We start from the raw sequence: 23,601 nt of genomic DNA, 5'->3' as shown, positions 1-23,601 counted from the left end.
GGTGAAGCCATTAACATTTTTTTTTTTTTTAATTGAAACTCATCTTTCAAGTCACACTAAAAGCAAAATGAAATATGCAACCACTCAGGTATAAAATGGCAGAGCAACACTGCGAGTGTGTTGGATGGAGCAATCCTCATGGGAAGCAGACAGGATGAGAGCTGGGTCATAATTCAGGGCAGATCTTCATTCTCCTGATGCTCCCTTTGCCACGGGGTCTGGCTTGGCACAGCTTCAGGGCTGGGCTGTGGCACAGAAAAGCTTCTCCCCCATTTCCCCCCCCTAAAATATCTCAGTTATGAGATGAGAAGCAGCATCTCCCTGGCAGAAAGCAAGGCTGGGAGGGGCTCAGGCAGTGCCTGCACGTCCCAGCAGCCACGGGGCAGAGCCAGGCTGGGGAATCCCTGCAGGGCCTGGAGCCCAGGCTGGTAAAATGAGCAATAAACGGGAGTCAAAACGCCAGTGTGGGACAAGGCATCAAATCCCCCCACTCTGCAGGGTCACCCAGTGGGCTGGATCACACAGCTGGGATCAGGGAGCTGCTCCATGAGGATTCCTCAGAGGGACTGACCATCTGACAGCGGGGGAAGAGGCACCAACAGCAGCACTGATGTTGTTTGCTCCCCAGAGCAGAGCTTAGATTGTCACATAGGGTGGTGGGGACTCCTTGGAAGGCAACTCCAAGGCTTCCTCATAGGATGGCAGTGCAGCCTGGAAGAGAAGACCATCAGTTATGCTCTGGGTTTGATCTTGGACGTGTTTCTCCAGCTGGTTCAAAGCAGGGTAAGAGAGCCCCGTGGGCTGTAGGACACGAAGGGCAGGAATCCAGCAGAGTTAGAGGAGCAGCAGCACTTTAGAACCACTTTGCTGCCAGTCCCACCTCCATGTCCTGAAGGAATCAATGGAGCAAGAGCCTCTGATGTGCAGAATATCAGCCAAGCAGCTGAGCTCAGGGCACTGCACAGGGGCACAGCAGGGGCACAGGCTGCTGGCAAGGCAAGGCTCAGCCTAGTTCCCAAGTTTCAGCAAGACAAACCCCTACATTTATCATTCCATATCCTTCCTCTTTGCTTCTCACCCATCTTCACAGGATTAAAGATCTTGGAGACCTCACAGAAGTTCACAACTTCCAGTGGGCACAGCACCAAACCTGCCAGAGCTCCAGGAGGGTTTGGACAGGGTGGGATTGTTGGGGGGTCTGGGCAGGGCCAGGGGTTGACTGGGTGATCCCTGGGGGTCCCTCCCAGCTCAGAATATTCCATGAGTCAATAATTTTTCCATCATATCAGAGCAGCTGGATGCTGCTCATAGAGAGATCACCACCAGCCCGAGGAGGGACACTGAGATTCATTAATTATCAAATCATTAAGGTGAAGGGCAATGCACCAAATCACTCAGACACTGACACTGTGAAAGGTGAAGACAAGCTTAATTTTAAACCCTCTTGGACACACAGAACCCAAAGTTCAGCTGAAATTAAACCCCCAGCTCTGGCTCAGAGATTACAAGTGATATATTCCCATCTATCTGCTGTGGCTCAGAGATTACAAGTGATATATTCCCATTTATCTGCTGTGCCTGAAGCCTCAGCTGCAGGTTCCTTGCAGAGTCCACTGAAAGATTTAATACAAAAATAATGTATATATAATACATGCAATATAATATAATTGGAAATTGATTTTTAGGACCTGTCCATGCACATTTGAAGGGTTAAACTCTCTCTCAGACCACCAGAGAAGCACAAGGAAGGATCTCCATGGATCTCATGAGTCTGAAATGTGATTTTTTAAATCTAAAGGAGTTTTCCTCACCTTTTCAACTGCTTGTGGGTCGACTTTCACCTCCTCTCTCTTGCTGGCTTTGATGTACTTAAAGCAGCTCAGCACACATTTGAACATATAGGCCTAAAAAAAAGGGGAAAATTACATTTTTCCATTGCATTGCAGGTCAACAAGAACATTCCCACTTTTGCCATCAGCCTGATGTTATCCCAGTCTCTTCTCTGGAGGCAGAAGTTTGGGATCCTGGGTCCCAGGGCCTTCAATCAGTCTCTGTCCATCCTTCAGCAGGAAGGTGGGAACTCCATGGATCCAGAACAGAACAGTGGGGTGGGACTATGACTAATAATGACATTAAATATAATATTTAAAGCTCATAAAATATAATGTTTAAACCACATTAAATATCATGTTTCAAGCATATGAAATATAATTTTCAAAGCATATAAATACAAAGTTTCAAGCATATTAAATATAATTTTTAAAGCATATAAATACAAAGTTTCAAGCATATGAAATATAATTTTTAAAGCATATAAATATAAAGTTTCAAGCATATGAAATATAATTTTTAAAGCATATAAAGTTTCAAGTGTTTAAATATAAATTTTCAAGCCCAATTGAAGATGTTTAAAGCACATTAAATACAACATCTGTGACCTCTGAGAGCACAGTGTCACCAGGAGGAAAGGAAAGCACATTTTCATGTTATTTTTCCGAGCAGGCTGCAAAGCCTGGATGTCTCAAAAAGCACCTTGGGCACAACCAAGAGATCCAAGGCTCCGTGGCCAACTAGGACTGACCCAAAAAGGCAGTTTATCCAACCAAGTCCTGTCCTTGCAACAGTTCCACTGCTCTGACAGGACCTCCTTGCACCTTGAGATACAATAAATAGAGCTTTTCTTGGAAAAAAGGCTCGATTGAGGGGTTGTGGCACATGAAAATAAGCAAAGTCTGTGTAACATCCCCCCTTAAATCAATATTTTGCCTCCTCTGTGCAGCAAGAGTCGTGTGCCTCTTGTTTTCCTTGGCCTGGGACTCCCCTCTGGCCTCTGCAGAGGAACACAGGGAGTTGTCTGTCCCGAAAAGCAGCCCAGGATTTCCCGGGACAATGGGGACTGTTGGGTTTGGCACAAAGCCAAGACAAAGATTGGGACCAAGGAACGAGTGTCTGGTTGAAGGAATCCATCTCTCCGAGTCCCTCAGGGATGAGGAGGCAAATCCAAGCTTGGAGCAGCTTTAGGGGGTGCTGCAAAAACCTTCCTGCCTCTGAAAGCTGCCTCGTACGGAGAGGGAATGGGGGGGACACTGAAGGCATCAAACTGTGTGAAAACCTCCACTCAGCCAGGAAAGAAAGCCCAGTAAAATAAAATAGAATAGAATGGAATAGAACAAAATGGAGTAGAATAGAATAAAATGGAATAAAATGGAATAGAACAAAATAGAATAGAATACAATACAATAAAATAGAATAGAATAGAACAAAATGGAATAGAACAAAATGGAATAGAACAAAATGGAATAGAACAAAATGGAATAGAACAAAATGGAATAGAACAGAATGGAATAGAACAAAATGGAATAGAACAAAATGGAATAGAACAAAATGGAATAGAACAAAATGGAATAGAACAAAATGGAATAGAACAAAATGGAATAGAACAAAATGGAATAGAACAAAATGGAATAGAACAAAATGGAATAGAATAGAATGGAATAAAATAGAATGGAATAAAATAGAATGGAATAAAATAGAATGGAATAAAATAGAATGGAATAAAATAGAATGGAATAAAATAGAGTGGAATAAAATAGAATGGAATAAAATAGAGTGGAATAAAATAGAGTGGAATAAAATAGAGTGGAATAAAATAGAGTGGAATAAAATAGAGTGGAATAAAATAGAGTGGAATAAAATAGAGTGGAATAAAATGGAATAAAACAGAATAGAATAGAATAGAATAGAATAGAATCAAGTAGAATACAACAAAATAGAATAGCATAAAATGGAATAGAATAATATAAAATAAAATGAAATTACATAAAATAGAATAAAATGGAATAAAATAGACTAGAACAAAATGGAATAAAACAGAATAGAATAGAATAAAATACAGTACAATAAAATAGAATAGAATAAAGTGGAATAGAATAAGATAGAATAGCATAAAATGGAATAGAATAGAATAATATAAAATAAAATAAAATGAAATGAAATAAAATGAAATGAAATGAAATAAAATAAATAAAACATAAAATGAAATGAAATGAAATAAAATAAATAAAACATGAAATTAAATGAAATGAAATAAAATGAAATAAAATGAAATAAAATGAAATAAAATGAAATAAAATGAAATAAAATAAATAAATAAAATAAAATAAATAAAATAAAATAATGCAGCAAAAGAATCCATTCTTTGGGTTTGCTTCTGGAGGAGTTTGCTGCAGTGCCAAGCAATGAGTTCAGTGACTCCTGCAAGCAATTGCAAGTTTTAGCAGCTCCATTAGTACAGAGCTTATCTAAGGCAGGCAGAGACCTTGGGCTCATCCAAACCCACTCCTGAATCCATGTGGGACACCCTTCTCCACACTGGATTGGAGAGGGGAAGCTGCTCTGGCAGCTGCTGCCCCAGGACGTGGATGGAAAGCTCGTCCTGGAGGTCGGGAAGGAGCGACTTCAGCAGCACTTCTGGCAAAGCCTGTTCTCCTTTCCCACCAGAAATGTCTCCTTCCCCTTTTTTTCTGCATTATCACAGTGCTGCTGGAGGAGGAGGAGTTTATGATATTGAAGTGAGATAAAGGTCAGGGCTGTGACACCTTGGGCACCTCCCATCCCTGGAAGTCTTCAAGAGCAGCTTGGAGCAACCTGGGCTGGTGGAAGGTGTCCCTGCCCATGGAATGAGAGGAGCTTTAAGGCCCCTTCCAACCCAAATCATTCCATGGTTCTAGGACTGCTTGTGGATACACGGATCAACGAGGAATTTTGCCTTGATGGAAGCATCACCCTGCCCTCACTGTGCCCTTGGAATACTTTGCATCTCCAAGGGATTTGGACTTGAACAACTGATCCCACAGGGCTCCCCAGGTCACCACCCAACCAGGCACCACTGGTGAGGAGCTGGGGGGCTGCAGGGAGGGCCTTCCACAGCTCCCACACTCCTGGCACGGGGGGAGAAGAAGGAGGGAGAGGAGCAGCAGCACCTCCCAGCAGGAAATCTTCCCTGCTAAGAGCAGGAGGAAAGCCTTGCAGGGCTCACACGAGGTCTCTGGCAGAGCCACTGGGGCAGGTGGCCCATCTTCTCCCTTAGCTGAGTTCTGCCCCGGTGTGGGATGCAGACAACAATTTGGGGACAGTAACTGCAAGCTGGCAGAGAACAGCACCACAAACAGAACCATTTTAGGGCAATAAATGCTTGTGATGGGTCATTAACCAAGTCCATTTATGCAAAAAGATCTTAGTCCAACATTATTGAGAGAACACCTCAGTGTGGGCATTCAGGGAGTTGAAACCAATGTGCCCTAAATTGGCCAAATGGTCTTTTTAGGCATAAAATATTTAGTGGGTTTTGCCCCATTTCTCATCGGGTCTATTATCATAAAATATTTCATGTTGCCACATTTCTCATCAAAGGCCTTTATCACTTGGAAGGGACCATCATGAAAAGGGTTTTGCTGCCCAGGGAAGAGGTGAGGGATTGTCACTGGGTTTAAAGGATGGGTTTCCTTTGGGGGAGTTTGGAGGGGGTTCATCAGACCAGGAGAAGTCTAAAGGGCTGGTTTGGGTTTGGTTGCATTTCGAGAGCACCCAAGGGGGGCAGAGGAGCAAAAAGGATGCTGTGAGGAGAAAAAGGGATAAATAACTGAGGAGAGAGGGAAATAGAAGAGACAGTGCCATTAAAAACTGGGGTAGGAAAGAACATAACTTGGTTTGGAAACATGTTTTCTTTAAGAACTTTCCACGTTATTTGGACTGATTTTATTACTGGGGAAAATACTTAGAAGAGACTTGTACCTGTCCACTGGTTTTTTTAATTATCCTCCCCTATCCCTCCTCCCCCAAACTCCAGCACAAGGAGTCAGTGCAAGTTAAGCAGTTTTGGACCCAATCCCGTGGAAAATTCAAATCAACCCATTTGCCAGGTCAGTGAGATTGCTGTTGCAGACCCCACTGCTGCAGGGTTATCTCCACTCCTGGTCCATAATTCATGCAAATATTCCAAGATATGCTAAAGCCAGGCCTGCAGTGCAGCCACACAAGACAAGACACTCCACCCTGCCTTATCAGGCCACCTGAGAAGACTCAGAATATAAGAACATAAAGTATTTTCCAACTAACAGGCAGCAATTTTTCACTGTGACAGAGTCTGCCCAAGTACCTGGAAAGATCTGGTTTTCTCAGTGGGCCTGGAACCCCTCAGTGAAAAATGTGTTCTCTGAGCCACTGAAGCAAGAGGAATAGAAAACATCTCACAGTGGAGTCTGCAGGATTCAGCAGCTCCTGCTTTTAATGAACTTCCAGGGTGTCAGTGCAGAACTCTGCTCACCCCAGTGTGGATACAGCCACTCACCCCAGCAGAAGATCCAACTTGCTCCTCAATAATCTGATTTATTTTGTCCCACAGCAGCAGAACACTTTCCTATCTTTGTTTTCAACCCTCTGATCCTTCTAGAGGTGGATGGGCAGCAAGAGTTTTTTGGATCTAAGAGAGGTTTTATAATTCTTATTTTGGATGTAAGAGAGATTTTATAACTTTCTAACTCACATCTGCAGCAGCAAAAAAAAAAAACCCAGTGCTTTGGATGTTAGTCCTGCCTCAGACCAGCTCGTGCTGTGCCCAGGGAGACACCAACAAGGCTTTCCAATGCCCTGGCAGGTTTGGGAGAGAAGTAACCCCAAATTTTCCTATTCCCCAGCCAAAGGAACTCCACTGCAGCCCCAGCAGCTTTTACCTTGAGGAAGAGGACGGCGATGAAGGCGATGGTGAAGGTGATCATCACTTTGGCATAATCCTCTGTTGGCAGCTTCTCCAGGGTTGGCAAAAATCCCTGTGGAAAGAGGGAGAAGGTCTCAAGTCACAAACACTTGTCCCAGGGTCACACCCAGTGATGGTGTTTGAGGTCCCTCAGAAATTGGGAAACTTTCCTTTCCCAATAAAGAAACATCTTCCAGTGGGTGATTTAAATGAAAATTAAAAGCAGGAATGTTGAATAAAGATGAAAATGTCTGCTGGCAGGTCTGTCCCAATCATCCTGCTCTGCAATTTGCATCCATGAGATCCTTACCAGGAAAACAAGGAGAGCTTTTAAGGAACACAGGCACAAACGAGCTGACAGTCAAGGACACCATGGGGGGGAGAACTTCCAGAAAACCCTCTCTGGTGGTCGAACAGAGAGGGCAGAGAAAGCTGATTGTTGAAGGAAGCTTTGCAGGAGTTCACAGCATGAAAAACCAGGAGCTTGTCCGTGACCTACCCCGTTGTCTGAAGGCTTGAGGCTGAGATAGGTGGGCACCTCCACGTAGGAGCTGCAGAGGGTGAGGATGCTCAGGCAGAAGTCCAGCAGCTGCAGAGCCAGGAGAGGGATCTTGGAATGTCCCTGCTGCAACAGGAATTTGGTTGTGGTTACGAGATTGTGGCCCTTCTAGAGGCTCCTTCACATTTTCCGCTTTTTTCACACCAATAAATTCACTCCTTCTGGCCAAAATGGGGAGCAAACCATCTTGTTGGGTTGATTTAGGCAAGCTCCACAGAAGAGGCCTCTCCTTGGAGCACTGAGAGCCCCAGTTCTCCAGCAAACCCTTCCTAGAAACACCTTCCCCCAAAACCACGAGGCAAAATTAAAATCGACAGGAAGATTTTTGGCCAGGGGAAACTAAATGTCCCACCTGTCACAGGTTTTCCTTATGAACCCTCCAGCCTGGATTGTATCCTGTCTCCAGCCATTGGACTTGATGTTCTCCAAGGTCTTTTCCAAGCTAAATGATTCTATGAAGGACTGTGGCCCAAAATAACGACCCTTTATTCCCTTCATTCTCCAGCTGCTAAAAAGCAGAGAAGAGCCCCCCAGAAGAAGCTGTTACCCACCATGTGGCTCAGGGAGGACACAGAAATGAGCACTGGGACCTGCAGGTAGGAGCTGAACATGGTCAGGAGGCTGAGGAGGAAGTCCATGGCTTGCAGGGCAAGGAAGGGGATCAGGAGACGTTCCCTCTTCTGAGAGAGAAAAGCAATTCCAGTTATTTCTATTCCAACTGGGAGAATGAGACCAGCTATCAACACCTGACAGGACATATATTAAGGTGCTCCAAAATTAAATTAAATTAAATTAAATTAAATAAATCCCTGGAATTCTGACATCTGATTCCACACACTCTGTTGACAACAAACAATGAGAGGCCTCGACATGGAATTTTTTCAGCCCCTTGGAAAATTTCTGGAAGTTTTCACTCTGGCATTGAATCCCATCAGAGCTGTCATTCCACTGTCCCTAAAGTTTGCCATACAGAGGGAGAGTTTTGCTGCTTGGGTAGGGCTTAAACTTGGCACCAATACCAAATTACTCAGATCAGGAGATGTTCCCTCTCCTGAGAGAGAAAAGCAATTCCAGTCATTTCTATTCCAACTGGGAGAATGAGATCAGCTATCAACACCTGACAGGACACACATTAAGGTGCTCCAAGATTAAATAAGTCCCTGGAATTTTGGCACCTGATTCCACACACTCCGTTGACAACAAACAGTGAGAGGCCTCGACATGGAATTTTTTCAGCCCCTTGGAAAACTTCTGGGAGTTTTCACTCTGACACTGAATCCCATCAGAGCTGTCATTCCACTGTCCCCAAAGTTTGCCAATCAGAGCTGTCATTCCATTCTCCCCAAAATTTACCACAGAGAGGGAGAGCTGTGCTGCTTGGGAAGGGCTTAAACTTGGTACTAACACCAAATTACTTGGGTTCCCACCCCAAGGCATTGTCATTTCTCCTCCTGAAGTGGGAAAGGAGTCCTCACTGTAAGAGGGGAGTTCCAGTTCCTCTCCAGGACCTGACTTGCAAAAGAGCAAGGAAATGAGGCAATAAAACATTTCCAATCGTAGCATTTCCATCACTTAACCCAGAAAAATTAGTCTTGATGGAAGTGTTGCTCCAGATTTGGTAACTCTGGCATTTTGCAGCCTTGAAGATGAGTCTGAGACTACAAACAGTCCCCCTCCCACGCTGTGACACAGGGATTTATCTGCTTTTCTGAGCATATTTCAGCATTTCAGTGAACACCTTCCAGCCCCCTCCTCCAAACCCTCCCACCTGGGCCGGGCCTGAGCCAGCAGCTAAATGTCACTGGTGGAGATCTTACCTTCAGCACACCCAGGAGGAGGTGGAAGCTGATGACAAACAACATGATGATCAGCAGGAAACTGGTGACAACATCGGCTAAAAGTCATAAAAGTAAATACCATGTTACCAAAACCTGCTGTGCCAGTTCAGCTCTAAGGAAGAGATAAACTGTGATAACCTGGCACAAAGGATTGTGTGGGGAGGGTGATGGGTGTCATGCAGCTGGAATTAACTCCTTTTTCCCCCTTTTAAACCCACTTTTGAATCTGTCTGAAGTTTCTGTCTCTTCAGCCACCAGCTCTGAGCTCAGGCACGAGGGAGCCAAGGACTGAAATTTTAAATATCAAGGTAAAATGAAGCAGAAATAAAAAAGGCAGAGTGTTTTCAGTTAATGAGTCAGAGGTGGAAATTATTTGTGACTCAAAACCAGATCAAGGAACAGTGAAACCTGGGGAAGGATCTTCAAGAGCCCAAGCAGATAAGAGGCAGTAATTTTAACCTCCCACTACCAAGACCCAGGGAAGGGCTGGAGCTGTGTCAGGGCAGGCTCAGGTTGGATCTCAGGCAAAGGTTCTTCCCCCAGAGGCTGGTTGGGCACTGCCCAGGCTCCCCAGGGCAGTGGGCACAGCCCCAAGGCTGCCAGAGCTCCAGGAGGGTTTGGCTGCTCCTCTGGGGCACAGGGGGTGACTCTTGGGGCTGGGCCTGTGCAGGGCTCAGGGTTGGACTGGATGGTCCTTGGGGGTCCCTTCCAGCTCAGCACATTCCTTCCCTGAGAACAAGGAGCCTCTTCTTTTGCAGTGTTGGAGGGAAAAACCCTTTGAGGAGGCAGCACCCCCTCAAAAATAGCTCATCTGGAGAGGGGAGGGAGCAGCACTACAGGAGCTGCTGCTCATGGAGCAGGGAGACAGCCCAGACCTAAGGGAGTGACCAAAAGTATACAACAAACACTTGACCTGCATCAGGAAAAGAGAGTTGTGAAAATATGACCCAAGTACAGAGCAAAAAAACAGCTTTAGTTATAACATGATAAAAAACCCCAAGTGCAGGAGCTGTTTTTCATGAAATAATGAGAATTGAAATGCAGAAGAGGAAGAAATCTTAGGAAACAGCAAAGAAACCCACCCCAAATGCAGCAAACCCTGAACGAGAACAGGGAGGGTGACACAGAAAGGGCTTGGCTTCCTGAAGAAAATCCAGATTACAAAGTCCAGCTTGACCCAAAGCTGCTTTCCCTCTGCTGCTCCAGGGGATCAGCTGCTCCCAGCTCTGCAGCTCCTCAGGGAAGAGCTGCAGCTTCCAGGCAAACCCCGACCCACCTTCCAGGAGCAGGGGGGCACAAACAAGGCTGTGATGTGGTGCTCAAAGAACAAAAGATTAACACCAGGATGGTATAAACTCCAAATTAAGCAGAGCTTAACAAAGCAGCCAGGCAGGCTTTGTAGGAACAGCCTAAAAGAGCCGAGCCCAGGCCCGTTAAACCCAAACTGCCTGCAGCCGTTTTCCTCGGGTTTTCTCCCCAAAGCAGCACTCCAGGTTTGCTCCAGGGAGGATTTCTCTCTTTAGCACGATGTTTCCCTGGATCCTGCATTGCTCTGCCTCCCTCTCCATGCCCTCATGCTCCAGCTCTCTCCACAAGCTCGTTAATTAATTGGGCAACTGGCCACTGCTGCTGTGGGCTAATTGCTGGCAGAGCCCAGCTGAATTTTCCAAGCAGAACCTTGATCAAAAAACCCTAAATAAAACGACAAAAAAAAAACCCAAAAGAACCCCTCTACAATCCTACAAGCACAAAGGGATGGAAAGAAAGGGAAAACCAGGGGAAAACAACTTTCTCAGCTCTGTCTGCCTCCTGTTTGTCAGAGCAGATCCAGTCACCTTCCTGCTGGCTGCTCTCCCTGTTCCAGGGCCGGGCTGGAACCACGGCTGGGATCTCGGGAATCAAGGATTTGACTCCCAACAAAATGCTTTCTTCCTTTGTGGGGGGCACGTTCAGCACTTGGGGTGAGGGAGGGACCCCCTCAGGTGGTGGGAGCTGTTGGTTCTCAGCCCTGTGTGCAAATCCATGGAAGCACGTGGGACATTCCACGAGAGGACAAATGGAACCTGGAATCCTCTGCAGGGCTGGCAGGGTGACAAGTGACCTTCCAGAAGCAGGAGATCCCTGGGCTTTGTGGCATTTGCAGATCCTGGAGACCAGATTCCTGTGACCAAGAGCCTGATTCCTTAGAAAAAAACAAAAAATCCTGGCTGCGTTTTTTCCTGCTGCCTGATGTGAAAAACAAAACCCTTCCCTCATTTCTATTCCCGGGCCGGGGCTGCAGCTTGGAATGATCTGTTTGAGGTGTGTTTGAATCTACAAAGAGAGCAGCAGATGCTCAGGGCAGCCCCAGAACCTCTCCCTAAATTTTTCTGGGACTCTTCCAGCTGGGTTTTGGAGGTGGGATTGGACTTTTCGCGTCGCTTCCCTGCTCCTTTCTGGAAAGGGAAGGGTTGTGCCGTGTTTATTCCAGCTCTAATCAGAAAAATCTCCCAAGCAGAGCCCTTTGAAATGCTCAGGAGGAGAAGCCAAGTGGAAGTGCTGGGGATTTCAGGAGAAAATGTTCCTTTTTTTTTGTTTTTTTTTTGGTGTAGGAGGCAGTGGAAGAGGGGGAGGGGAAAACCTGTCATTTTTAATTGTGTGGGAAATGGGGGGGGAGTGTTAAAAACGGGGCCAATTTCCCTCGGAACAGTTCTATTCTTAAAGGCAAACCCTCCAGATCTGCAGAAATCTTGCTTAGAAAGCACAAAATAGCACAGAAATCACCTGAAAAAAATCTGTCTCAGCTCCTTGTTTCTGTTTCTTTAAAGCATCTTTTACTCAGATGCTTGGAAAAAAAAGTGAAAAATTCTTGGCAAAAAACAATTGTAATTTTTACATAACTGCATCTGTGGGAAAATATTCTGATCTGCAAATGTCTTGTTTAGTGTTGAGCAGTTCAGGGCACTGTCCTAGTCAGGATTCTCTGTGTGCTCCACCAGCAGGACAAACTATTTGGGACCGTGGCCATGGCCAAGGTGGGTACCTTGAAACCCATAAATCAATCAAAAATACAACAACGACAAAACAAACAAAAAAACCCACAAAAAAGCCACAAAACCAAAAAACCAAACAAACAATAAAACAAAAACCCAAACAAAAACCAAAAAAACCACCAAAAATCGAACAAAAAAAAACCCAGGGAAAAAACCAAAACCAACAAACAAAAAAAACAAAAAAAAACCAAACAAACAAAAAAACACCAAAAAACCAAACCAAACAAAAAACTCCCCAAAAAACGTAAACAAAACAAAAACAAACAAACAAAAAACACACAAAAAACAAAAAAAACCCACACAAAACCCACAAAACCAAAAAACAAATAACAAAACAAACAAACAAACAAAAAAAACCAAAACCAAACAAAAACCCCCCAAAAAAACCTCCAAACAAGCAAACAAAAAAAAAAAAACCAAAAAACCAAAACCAACCAAAAAAAAACCCAGAAAAAAACCCAAAGCCAAAACCAACAAACAAAAAACCAAAAAAAAACCCCAAACAAACAAACAAAAAAACCCACAAAACCAAAACAAAACAAAAAAAAACCAAATAAAAAGCCACAAAAACAAAAAAACAAACAAACAACAAAACAAACAAAACAAAACAAAAAACAAGCAAACAAAAAAAGCAAAACAAAAAACACAAACACCAAAAAAAAGAACCAGAAAAAAAAACCAAAACCAAAACCAACAAAAAACCCAAACAAACAGAAAAAAACCAGCCAAACAAAAAACCCCACGAAAAAACCCCAAAACAAAACCCACAAAAAAACCCCAACAAACAAAAATACTCCCACAAAGCAGCAAAACAGCCAAACACTGAAAAAGGAAGGAAGGCCTTGAGGTCCCACTTGGCATCGTGTGCTTCAAAAAGTGAAATGAAAAACTCCTGTCCCAGAAATGGAAAAAGAGGATTCTCCTGGTTGTCTTACCCTGATCTCCCTGGAAAACAGCCGGGGTTGGAGCCTCTTTGGGGTGTTGCCACCATGGGAAAGCTCTGGAAGGGGCATTTTCCACATTTTCCACTCTGCACTGGCTGCTGGGTTGAGCCAGAGCTTCTGAGGGACCTCTGTGGGTCACAAAGGAGCCTCCAACCCCCCCAGACTGGGATATTTGGAATTAATGCTCCCTGTGAAAGGTGTGAACCCCGAAAGCAGCCCCTTGCTCGGTGTCCTGTGCTCAGCACTCACCCAAAATCCCATTTTCTGCTCCCCGTCAATGCCTTTGGTCGTGGAACTGGACAATCTTTGAGGTCTCTTCCAACCCAAACCATTCCATGGTTTCATTTTATGAAACAAACCCCACAGCACCGATGGAAAACAGCCTCCTAAACCCCAGCTGGGGGTTGGGAAAATTGTGAGCCCATCACAAATCCACCAGACAGTGACTGTTCCTGCTTTGGTGCTTTCCACTCACTCCCCCTCCAGGGACAAGTGAGTTTGGGAGCTGCAGGAATTTGCTCTACTTGGTTTTCTCTTCCTCCACTCTCAGGGGTCTTGCAGCCTGGGGAAGGACACAAGGAAAAAGCAGGGAACAAGCAATTCCTGCTGCCAGAAGTTGTATTTTTCACTGGAAAAACGTGTTTGTTTTTTTTTCTCCACAACCCTGGGTGAGGGAGCCTGGCTGCCTGGCAGAGATAGATTATCTCAGCTCGTGGGTTTATGCTGAGAAGGGATCAAGGAAAGGAAAAAAAACACCCTGAGCTTGTGGTTTCTCGTGCAGAATAAGCTGGTGAAGCAATATTTGAGGTTTGGGGGTTATTTTCTGTTTCATGGCACCCACACAAGAGTTCCCAGCTCTCTGGGAGCCAGGTCTGTGCAAGGATCTAAGGGAGATCCTTCCCAGCTCCAGACAACCATGAGGAATATGATGCTCGTGACTATTTGTGGGATACAAACCAGTCTTTGGCTGCAAGCAAAGTTCTGTAAAAAAAAAAACAAGCCAGGAGCTGGAAAAATCTGGGAATGGGGGTCAGAGGGGCAGGGGAAGGGAGGAGAACCCAGGATTGGGAGGCAAATCCAGGAGTGTTACAGAGGGAATGGGGAGATCAAAGGGGTTTGAGGCAGAAAAGTGACTGAAGAAAGGAAAAAACACCCTGAGCTTGTGGTTTCCAAAGAGCCTCATGCAGAATAAGCTGGTGAAGCAAGATTTGAGGTTTTTTTGGGAGGTATTTTCTGTTTCATGGCACCCACACGAGAGAGGTCCCAGCTCTCTGGGAGCCAGGGCTTTGTGAGGATCTGAGATCCTTCCCAGCTCCAGCCAAGCATGAGGAATATGATGCCTGTGAGTATTTGTGGGATAAAAAACAGTCTGGCTGCAAGCAAAGTTCTGTAAAAAAAAGCCAGGAGTTGGAAAAATCTGGGAATGGGGGTCAGAGGGGCAGGGGAAGGGAGGGAGGTGGGCTGGTGTTAGATCCTTCTGAGCTCCAGATCCAGGAATTCAATCAACCATGAGGAATGTGCTGCTTGTGAGCATTTGTGGGATACAAAACAGTCTGGCTGCAACCAACACTCTTAAAGAAATGCAGCACCAGAAGTTGGGAAAATCTGGGAATGGGGGAGAAACCGGGACCGGGAGGTGAATCCCGAGTGTGTTGCAGGGGGGATGAAGGGGTGTGAGGGTGCTGACCCGCTGAAATAAAGGCAACTTCTCCACACTGATCTCCCAACAAGCCAAAATCCAAATTTGCAAGCCTCAGTTCCACGTCTGAGCGTGGCAGGAAGAATGTGACAAGGAATCGTGGGAGCTGTGAAACAATATCTGAGCTCTGGGCCCATCTGCTGTGATTTTCTTTGCTGAGAAAGGAAGAGGGGCCAGTGCAGGACCTTGGGCTCCCTCTAAACCCCCCCAGCTGCCCCCAGCCCCCCAGGGACCCACCAATCCCGTAGTAATCCTTGGGCAGATCTTTGTGGAAGCCCTTCCCGTTGGACACCTCCAGGGAATACTCGATCAGCAGCAAAACACTCATGACCTGGGAGAACAAAAGCAAAAGGACACAATTCAGTGGCCCTGGGCCAGCTTCCCATCAGCAGATTTATTTCCAGGGCTGGTGAAACAGCCCCAATCCCAAATACAGGCTGAAGTCTCCAAGGGAAGCAAACCCAGAAGGTTTAAAATCCTGGGCAAGGAAACATCGAGGCAAAAGTCATCAGTTTATTAATGGGTTGGGTTTAACTGTATTTCCTCTGCCAGCAGAAGGAGGATGGAGAAATGACAAACTTAATGAGTTTGGTTTCAATGGTTTTTATCCAGAAAGTCCCAGTTTTATGCCTGGAAATTGCCTTTTGCTTCAGAATTGAGCTAAATGTAATAACAGAGTTTTAAAGTGCAAAAAGAAACACAAAAAGACCAAAGATCTCTCTGTAAGTGTAGCTGTGCTGCTTCACTGGCAAAAATGCCACTTTCATTCTTTTATTTATTCGAGGAAAATCTTCAAATGTTCTTTTTTCGCCTTGAATTGAAATTATTTTCTCCAAATTGAACTATCAAACCCCAGACTCTGGAGGTCTTTCCATCCTGAGTTTAGCAACTGAGACAGAGTGAAGGTCTGGAGCTCTCAGTGCTGGTCCTGAACTTCTACATCCACTCAGGGATGATGTGTGGAGTGAAAAATCTGTGTCTAACCCCTGGACAGGGAGAGCTCCTGCTGCAAACAAATCATGGAATCCCAGACTGGTTTGGGTTGGAAGGGACCTTAAGGATCATCCAGTTCCACCCCCTGCCATGGGCAGGGACACCTTCCACTAGCCCAGGTTGCTCCAAGCCCAGTCCAACCTGGCCTTGGACACTTCCAGGGATTCCAGGGGCAGCCACAGCTTCTCTGGGCAACCTGTGCCAGGGCCTCCCCACCCTCCCAGGGAAGGATTTCTCCCCACTATCCCATCTCTCCCTGCCCTCTGGCAGTGGGAAGCCATTCCCTGTGTCCTGTCCCTCCATCCCTTGTCCAAAGTCAGGGGGTGCAGAAGACCCTCAAAGGCTGGAGACCTCACCAGGAGCCCCTCAAACAGCAGGTCCAGGGTATTCCTGTGCAAGCAGAACCAGGAAATCAGTAACCACAAGGCCAGACCCCCCCTCCCACCCCTCCTGGGGACAATCCCTCCCTGCCAGTGTGTCCCCTACACATCCAAGGGACCAAACGTGTGCATCTGAGAACAAGGAGTCCAAGGGCACAATGTCCATCAGTCCCTGCTCACTCTGGGCAGTGCAAATACCACTTTTTGGGGTAAAGAACTGCTCTGATGCCATTTATTGCTCCTTCCTCACCTCACTGACAGTGTCCCCTTCCTGACTGCCCCGTTCAGCTCATCCTGTTCACCCTTTCCTCCCTCATCCTCCAATCTCTGTTTTCCTCCCTCTGGTTGTTCTGTCTTTCGTTTCTTCTGCACTTTGGGGTGGCAGCAGATCATGGGCTACCAGTCCTGCTCCCTACAGCTGCAAAAAAGCCCCCAAAAAACCCAGCCAAAGCAGCCTTGAGTGTGCTGGGCTGTTCTCAGACTGGCTGACCAGGGTGGGTGGCTGGGGAAGGAGCTGCTGCGTTCCCTGAGGACCCCTCTGCTGCTGTGGAAAGAGCTGCCACTTCTTCTCTGCTTGTCCAGGAAGACCTTTCACAATGACAGGTAGAGCAAAGAGCAGGACTCAGGCCAAGGAAACATCCTGTGCAGTTTGAACTGAGTCTGCAGGGGAAGAAATCCTGAGGTGTACAAAAAAAAAAAAAGGAGAAACCTGAGCCAGCATCCCTCTCCATGTTCACCCCAGCACCAGGCCCAGTGCTGGGAGCAGCCATTCTGCAGATGAGCAGGGACAGGAGACACCAACAAAAGTACCAACACAACGAGGTGGTTGTGATGAGGGGAAGGAGAGAAGCCTTTTTATCTGGATTGCACAACCTCTGGGCTCCTCAGGGCAAGAGGGACATGGAGCTCCTGGAGCAGCTGTGGAGATGAAGGAGCTGGAGCATCTCTGGGAGCAGGAAAGGCTGAGGGAGCTGGGGCTGTTCAGCCTCCAGAGCAGACACTGAGAGGGGACCTCCCCAGTATCCCTCAGGGGCTGCAGGGAGGGGGCAGAGGAGGGACCAGGCTCTGCTGGGGGGGCCCAGCAATGGCCCAGCAGGAACGGGCAGGAACTGATGCCCAGGAAGCTCCACCTGGACAGGAGGAAGAACTTCACTGTCAGCACTGAACTGGTTGCTCAGAGAAGGGGTGGAGTCTCCTCCCTGGAGATATTCCAGACTCCTCTGGACACAATCCTGTGCCAGGTGCTCTGGGATGGCCCTGCTGGAGCAGGAGGTGGGACCAGATGGGACACTGTGGTCCCTTCCAGCCTGACCCAGTCTGTGATTCTGAGTCATCTGAGCCCCACACTGGTAAGGAAGCCAGTTGGTATCAGCCACCAAGATCAACACAAACCTGGGTAGAGCTGAAACAGCTTTTCCACCAGAGCTCCAGCGGCCCTTTCACTTCAGCAACCACTGCGAGAAGTGAAGCAGCAAAGGAGGAACCAGAACTGGTGTGGTTTGTGCTCGTGTTTCCAAACTTTGTGTGTTGGAAACAGCACAAAAGCAGCTGCTCAGGGAGCTGAGACAAAGCTGAGTGTGAGGGAGCCCGAGGGAGAGGAGCTTTGTCACAGCAGTGTCTGCAGGAGGCATTTGAGATCCAAGACGAGGCAGTAGTAGCTCCAGTCAGGGGTGCTGGGACTGCCACTGCAGGGAAGAGCTGCCAGAGCTGCCACAGATGGAAAACCAGCCAAGGAGACACAGAAAGGAAGGTTTTGCATCACCCCAGAAAGGGGGAAGTGTGGCTGGGGGGGGGAAAGGGTGCACAGGCAGGAGCTCAGCACACACACCCTCACTGTCTCTGCCTCAGCTGCAGACCCAGAAGCTGTTTTCAAACCCAAACTCACCAACTTTCTTTGCACAGAGAGGGATCAGACATTGGCAGGGGCTGCCCAGGGAGGGGGTGGAGTCCCTGTCTGTGCAGGTGTTTAAGCACAGGCTGGACATGTCACTCAGTGCCATGGGCTGGGTGACAAGGTGGGGTTGGGTGACAGGTTGATGATCCCAGTGGTCTGTTCCAACCTGGTTGATCCTGTGATTCTGAGCTGAACAACCCCCAGAGCCCTTTGTGTTCAGGGTGAGCATCCCCCCAGCCCCACTCAGACCCCTGGGATCCCACCACCATCCCTCCCTTGGAATTTAAAACAATTCCTGAATGTTTCATGTCTTCTCCTGACCTGGCTGACATCAGGTTGTTCAAAAGCCACATAGCAGGGGGTTGGAACTGGATGATCTTTAAGGTCCCTTCCAAACCAAAGCATTCTGTGATTCTGTGATTTCTTTTGGCCTTGTGTTTGGGGTTTTTTTGTTGGGTTTTTTTTGCCCTGCAGTAAATGAACTTTGAACTTTGCTTTGGGGCCGACAGGAAAAGGAGAAAAAATTTAGATCTTATTACATGAGGATACAAGAAAGTTAACAGAAGAAGGTTTATTGCAACAGCATTTAAGGTCCCAGGGCAGCACTGAACCTTATCAAGGGTGAAAGTGCATCAATCTGAAGTGACTTTACACCTGATGAACTCCCCTGGGATGTGAAGGATCCCTCCTCTGCCTACACATGGAGATCACACCTGGCTGCAGGTGCCCCAACTTCTCTGACAGCTTTTATGTTCATGCTCCCAAAGAGATTTTGCTTCTTATTGCTGCTGTTGGTCAGACCCTCAAATGGAAATGTGGGAAATAAAGGGATAAACTGCTTTTTTTTCCCCCCAGGTTTCAGTGAAAAGGAGGCCTGAGCAAAATGGATGAAGTGAGCCCTAAATATCAGCTTAATTCCTGGAAGACAATGACTGAAAGCAGGACATCAAATCCCAAATGCTCCCACCTCAGATGGATTTATAATTTTTATCCAGAGGCTAAACTTCAGCACAAAGAACCATCTCCAGGGTCTATCAAAGAGGGAAGAGCAGAGCAGAAGACACCCTTGGTTTCCTTGTTGGTGTTGAAATGAGCCACAAAACCAGACCAACTGCAGTTCCCAAAGATAAGCACGTGGCAGGAAACCCAAGCCCAACCTGACAGTGAAGAAGAATTTCAAAGCAAAAGTTGGTTTAAACTTTCCATTTACAAGGGCTTAGAAATGCATGGAAAGAAGGAGCCACTGAGCTTCGAGGAGAGAATGATCTCCAACCTTCTCCCTGGGCTCCCCATCACACCCTGGGAGGAGCAGGACACCTCTCCATCTCCTGCACTGGGTGGATGGTGCCTGGTGTGTGGTGATGGAACCTCTCCAGGGCTGGGCATGTTCTGGCTCAAGATTTACCCTTCGGCTCCAGAAGAAACCAAAAAGTCCTTGTTTCAGCCTGCCAGGGCTGCTCAGGCAAGAATCCCCTTCCCTTTCCCTTTGTTATGTCCTGACAGGAGAAAGGCAGGTTTAAAACAGGAGGATTCCCCCCCCCCCAGCACCCAATTCCCAGCTCACTTGGGGTGCTGCTGACCCCCAGCCCCTCCACAGCCCTTCCTCTCTTGTCCTCCACTCCTGGAGGACACCTCTCAGGTTGGTGCTGCCTCTGTTTAACAGGAGTTAAACACATTTCTTGGTAAAAGGAATTTGTGGCACCAGGACATGAGTGAATGGAGCTGTGTCAGAGGAGGGTTGGAATCCCAGGATACCCAAAGCTGGAAGGGACCCCCAAGGACCATCCAGTCCAACCCTCAGCCCTGCACAGGCCCAGCCCCAAGAGTCCCCACCTGTGCCCCAGAGGATCAGCCAAACCCTCCTGCAGCTCTGGCAGCCTTGGGGCTGTGCCCACTGCCCTGGGGAGCCTGGGCAGTGCCCAAATATCAGGGAAAGGTTCTTCCCCCAGAGGCTGGTTGGGCACTGCCCAGGCTCCCCAGGGCAGTGGGCACAGCCCCAAGGCTGCCAGAGCTCCAGGAGGGTTTGGATTCCCACCCACTCCCAGGGTGGGATTGTTGGGGTGTCTGTGCAGTGCCAGGAGTTGGACTTTGATGATCCTCGTGGATTCCTTTCAGCTCAGGATATTCCATGATTCCATGACACTGTGACATCGGGTAGGACTGAGGCAGAGCTGCTCGTTAAATCAAGGCAGATAAATTGGGGGTGTCTTGGCAGGCAGGATCTGCACAGCCTGGCACACACAGCCTGGCACACACAGCCTGGCACACACAGCCTGGCACACACAGCCCCCACCCCTGGTGAATAATCCCGTGGGGTTAAACTGCTCTTGGAGGTTGTGTTGTGCCTTTTTTTTCTGAGATACATTCAATTTGACTGATCCCCAAGTGATTTCTGTTCATGCACACCACCCTGGGGTGGCAGATGCTCCCTTTTTGTCTTCCCAAGGAGGGTTTCTGCAAGAAGAGTTTGATGCCAGGATCACCAGGGGTCCCTGGGGCCGGTGGGGTTCTGACAGAAGCAGGTGACACCCAGCACTCTGAAGGCAAATAACACAGAAATGCTGTACTTTCAGAGCTTCACCCCTCCTTATTTCACTTGAAAAGTGCTTGTTGTGGCAGTGTGGGATGAAGTGAGGAATGTTTTTAGTTCCCACTTGGTTTCCTTTCAAAACATTTTCTCTTTTCCTTCCTGCTGCCTCCTCCTCCTCCCCCTGGTTTGTGCCACAGAGATGCTTCGGGAGGAGGAGGAGGAGGAGGAGGAAGAGGAGGAGGGAGCAGCACAGGGTCTGTGGGACACCTCAGGTCAGCCCAGCCTGGGGAGTGCTCAGTGAATCCCATCTCTGCTCTGCCAGGAATCGTATCCAGTGCTGAGGATGGACCTGGGAAGGTCCCAGGGGTGACTTTCTGCTGCCAAAGAGAAAAACTTGTCTACAACTGAGAAAAGCTCCAGACAAGCTGCTTTCTAAAGGCTTCCTCTGGCCAAGCAAATTCCCAGCCCTGATCTTGAAGCTAAATGTCAAATTCCTTCAGGTCTCTTCATGCCTGAGAGGAGCTGATGAGCAGGACAAATCCCCCCATGAACATCACCTGCAAGTCACCTCCCAGCAGCCAGTGAAGCTTTGCTAATCCCACACCTCTGTCCCCTCCTCATCCCCCTCCTTCTCCTTCCCTGTTTGCTTTCAGGATGCCCAGGATTTATTTCCTCTGCCTCTGAAGAGATCAGCAGTGAGGCAAATTGAATTTATAGGGGGACAAGACGTGGCCACAAAGCCCCAGAGCTCGTGTTTGATGGCACTGCTCCCACCCAGCATGGCTGTGATCCCTCACTGGGACCCACAGCAGGAATTTATACTGATCCAAAGCAACTGTATTGAGGCAGCAAATCATCCAAGTCACTGCCAAGGTATAAATCCCCTTTTCTCTTTCCCTCCCTCTGTGCAGCTGCAGCTACACCTTCAAAAAGGTAGAGAAGTGTGTGGGGGGGGAATGGTTGATATTCTGTGTTACCTCTTAAAGAAGTGACACAGACAAGAAGACAAGACAATCTCATCAAAGAATAAACCATTTTTCATGGAGTTCTGAGTAAAAGAGATTGGACTGTTCTGTAGGAAGAGGAAAATAAGATAAGTGGGGATATACAAGTGGATAAAGGATGGCTGGGAGGATGGACCTGGGAGAAAGGGCTGGTGGGGACAGGTGTGCAGTGATCAGGGAGAAATGAGGTGTGCCCAGAGAAATGCAGGGCATTTGGGAAACCAAAGGGAGGAACTCAGTGGAGCAGGATGTGAAACCAGAGGTGCAGACACAGTGGGACCCACGAGGATTTGGGGGGTCACAGGTTTTGGGGTTGTGGTGATGGGACATCACTGACGGGTGGCAGCAGGTTGGAGAGCTGAGGGCTCAGGCTGCTCCTGCCCTTTCCCCACATCCTTCACTGGATCTTTCCAGGTGTTTAAGAGCATCTCTGGCTGCTTGGTCTAAACCCAAGGTGTGGTTTAGTTGCTGGGGGTACCTGAAACCCCTGAAACCACCCCCTGCACCATTTGAACACCCCCCCCCGTGCTTATCTTGGGGTGATCCCTGTTCTGGTGTAACAACACTGCACCCCCAAGTGCTGAGGGTGACCCCAGACCCTCCCAGCCACCACCCACATCCAGCTGGTCCCTCCAGGGGTGGCTGAACTGCACTAGGGGTGTCAGTGAGAGATAAAAACCTTCCTCCCCGGGCAGCCCTGGCACTGAGAGCACTTCCAGGGGGGGCAGAGGGGGAGCAGAGTGAAGCCCCAGCTGTGGCTTTGCAGCATCTGCTCCAAAAACAGGGCGGAGGTCCCATTGCCTGTGATCTGGGAGGGGCAGGGGGAAGGTTTGGGAAGGTTTGGGAAGGTTTGGGAAGGGAAGGGAAGGGAAGGGAAGGGAAGGGAAGGGAAGGGAAGGGAAGGGAAGGGAAGGGAAGGGAAGGGAAGGGAAGGGAAGGGAAGGGAAGGGAAGGGAAGGGAAGGGAAGGGAAGGGAAGGGAAGATCCCAAGAGAGACAGAAACACTGCAAACACTATGCAGTGAGAGATGAGGCAGCTCTTCCTATCACTCTTTGCTCTCCCTCCTCCCTCTTGCAGCACTCCCACATTCCCATTGGCATTCCCACATTCCCAGTGTGAAAGTGCTGCCCACTGTACCCAGCAGGTCCAGGGTTCCACATTGAGCCCTGGCCAAGCTCCACACCCAGCCCTGGTAAGAGTCCCTGCCCTGAGCAGGGGAAAACCAGGAAGCACAGTGACTTTCCATGGGCTCCAACTGGTAGAGCCAGACAAAAAGAGTTAAAAACCCCTCCCAGTCCAGGAAAATTCATCCACTCTCCTTCCTTTTCCCCACCACCTTCTCCTCTTTTGTCCATCCCTCTTAAATAATCAGGTTTTCTCTTTTGGCAACACGGAAAATTCGAGGGGCAGGAAACCTTGGGGAGAGATTCCACCTCCCTGTGCCCTCTCCCAGCCCCACAACTCACCAGGTGGAAGATCCCCAGGGCCACTGTGGCTGTCTTGATGCTGAAGAAGCAGCATTTGGGGGGCTCGGGGGATGTCTGGGGGGTCATTTTGGGAGTTAACGAGGCCGAATTTGCAGCCGCCGCCCCTCAGGAGAGCGAAGGGAGCCCTGCAGCCCGACTTCCTTCCTGCCCTCTGAATGTGTGAAGTCATCTACAGAGTCACATGAGGGCTTTTTTGGTTTCTCAGTAATAAAGAAAGCAAAAATTTTCTCGTTGCTTTTTCGTCAGGACCTTTCCCCCCCAAGGAGGACAAACCCTTCTGGGGCAGGTGGTGTCCAGCAGAGGAGGTGTCAGGGAGAGGAGGGCAAAGATTTGCCCGGCAAAAAATCATCAGAAACAAAAGCAGGGGGCCAAGAATTTCACCTTCAGCCCTGACCTGCTGTTTTTGCAGTGAAACATCCGAGTTCCTCGCTCTGCAGCAGCTCGTTCCCTGCCAGCAGAGTCCCAAAGCCTTGGAAGGGCTCCTGGG

General features: G+C 48.0%; 1 protein-coding gene across 1 annotated transcript; it reads right to left on the bottom strand.

Annotated features, from left to right (window-relative positions):
• On the bottom strand, nt 1–23,394 carry LAPTM5 (lysosomal protein transmembrane 5). The gene is made up of 8 exons (XM_032710264.1): nt 23,094–23,394; nt 15,064–15,157; nt 9,131–9,207; nt 7,865–7,993; nt 7,254–7,379; nt 6,732–6,827; nt 1,812–1,904; nt 1–711 (listed from the first exon to the last, which is right to left on the bottom strand). Exons 1-8 carry the CDS (start codon nt 23,178–23,180, stop codon nt 637–639), a joined length of 777 nt encoding a protein of 258 aa, XP_032566155.1. The 5' UTR covers nt 23,181–23,394; the 3' UTR covers nt 1–636.
• Between the last annotated feature and the right edge of the window lie 207 nt (nt 23,395–23,601).

Source organism: Chiroxiphia lanceolata, chromosome 24 (genome assembly GCF_009829145.1).
Source record: "Chiroxiphia lanceolata isolate bChiLan1 chromosome 24, bChiLan1.pri, whole genome shotgun sequence".
Taxonomy (NCBI): Eukaryota; Metazoa; Chordata; class Aves; order Passeriformes; family Pipridae; genus Chiroxiphia; species Chiroxiphia lanceolata.
Note: the sequence above shows the minus strand (reverse complement) of the source record. Positions and strands in the feature narration are given on the sequence as shown.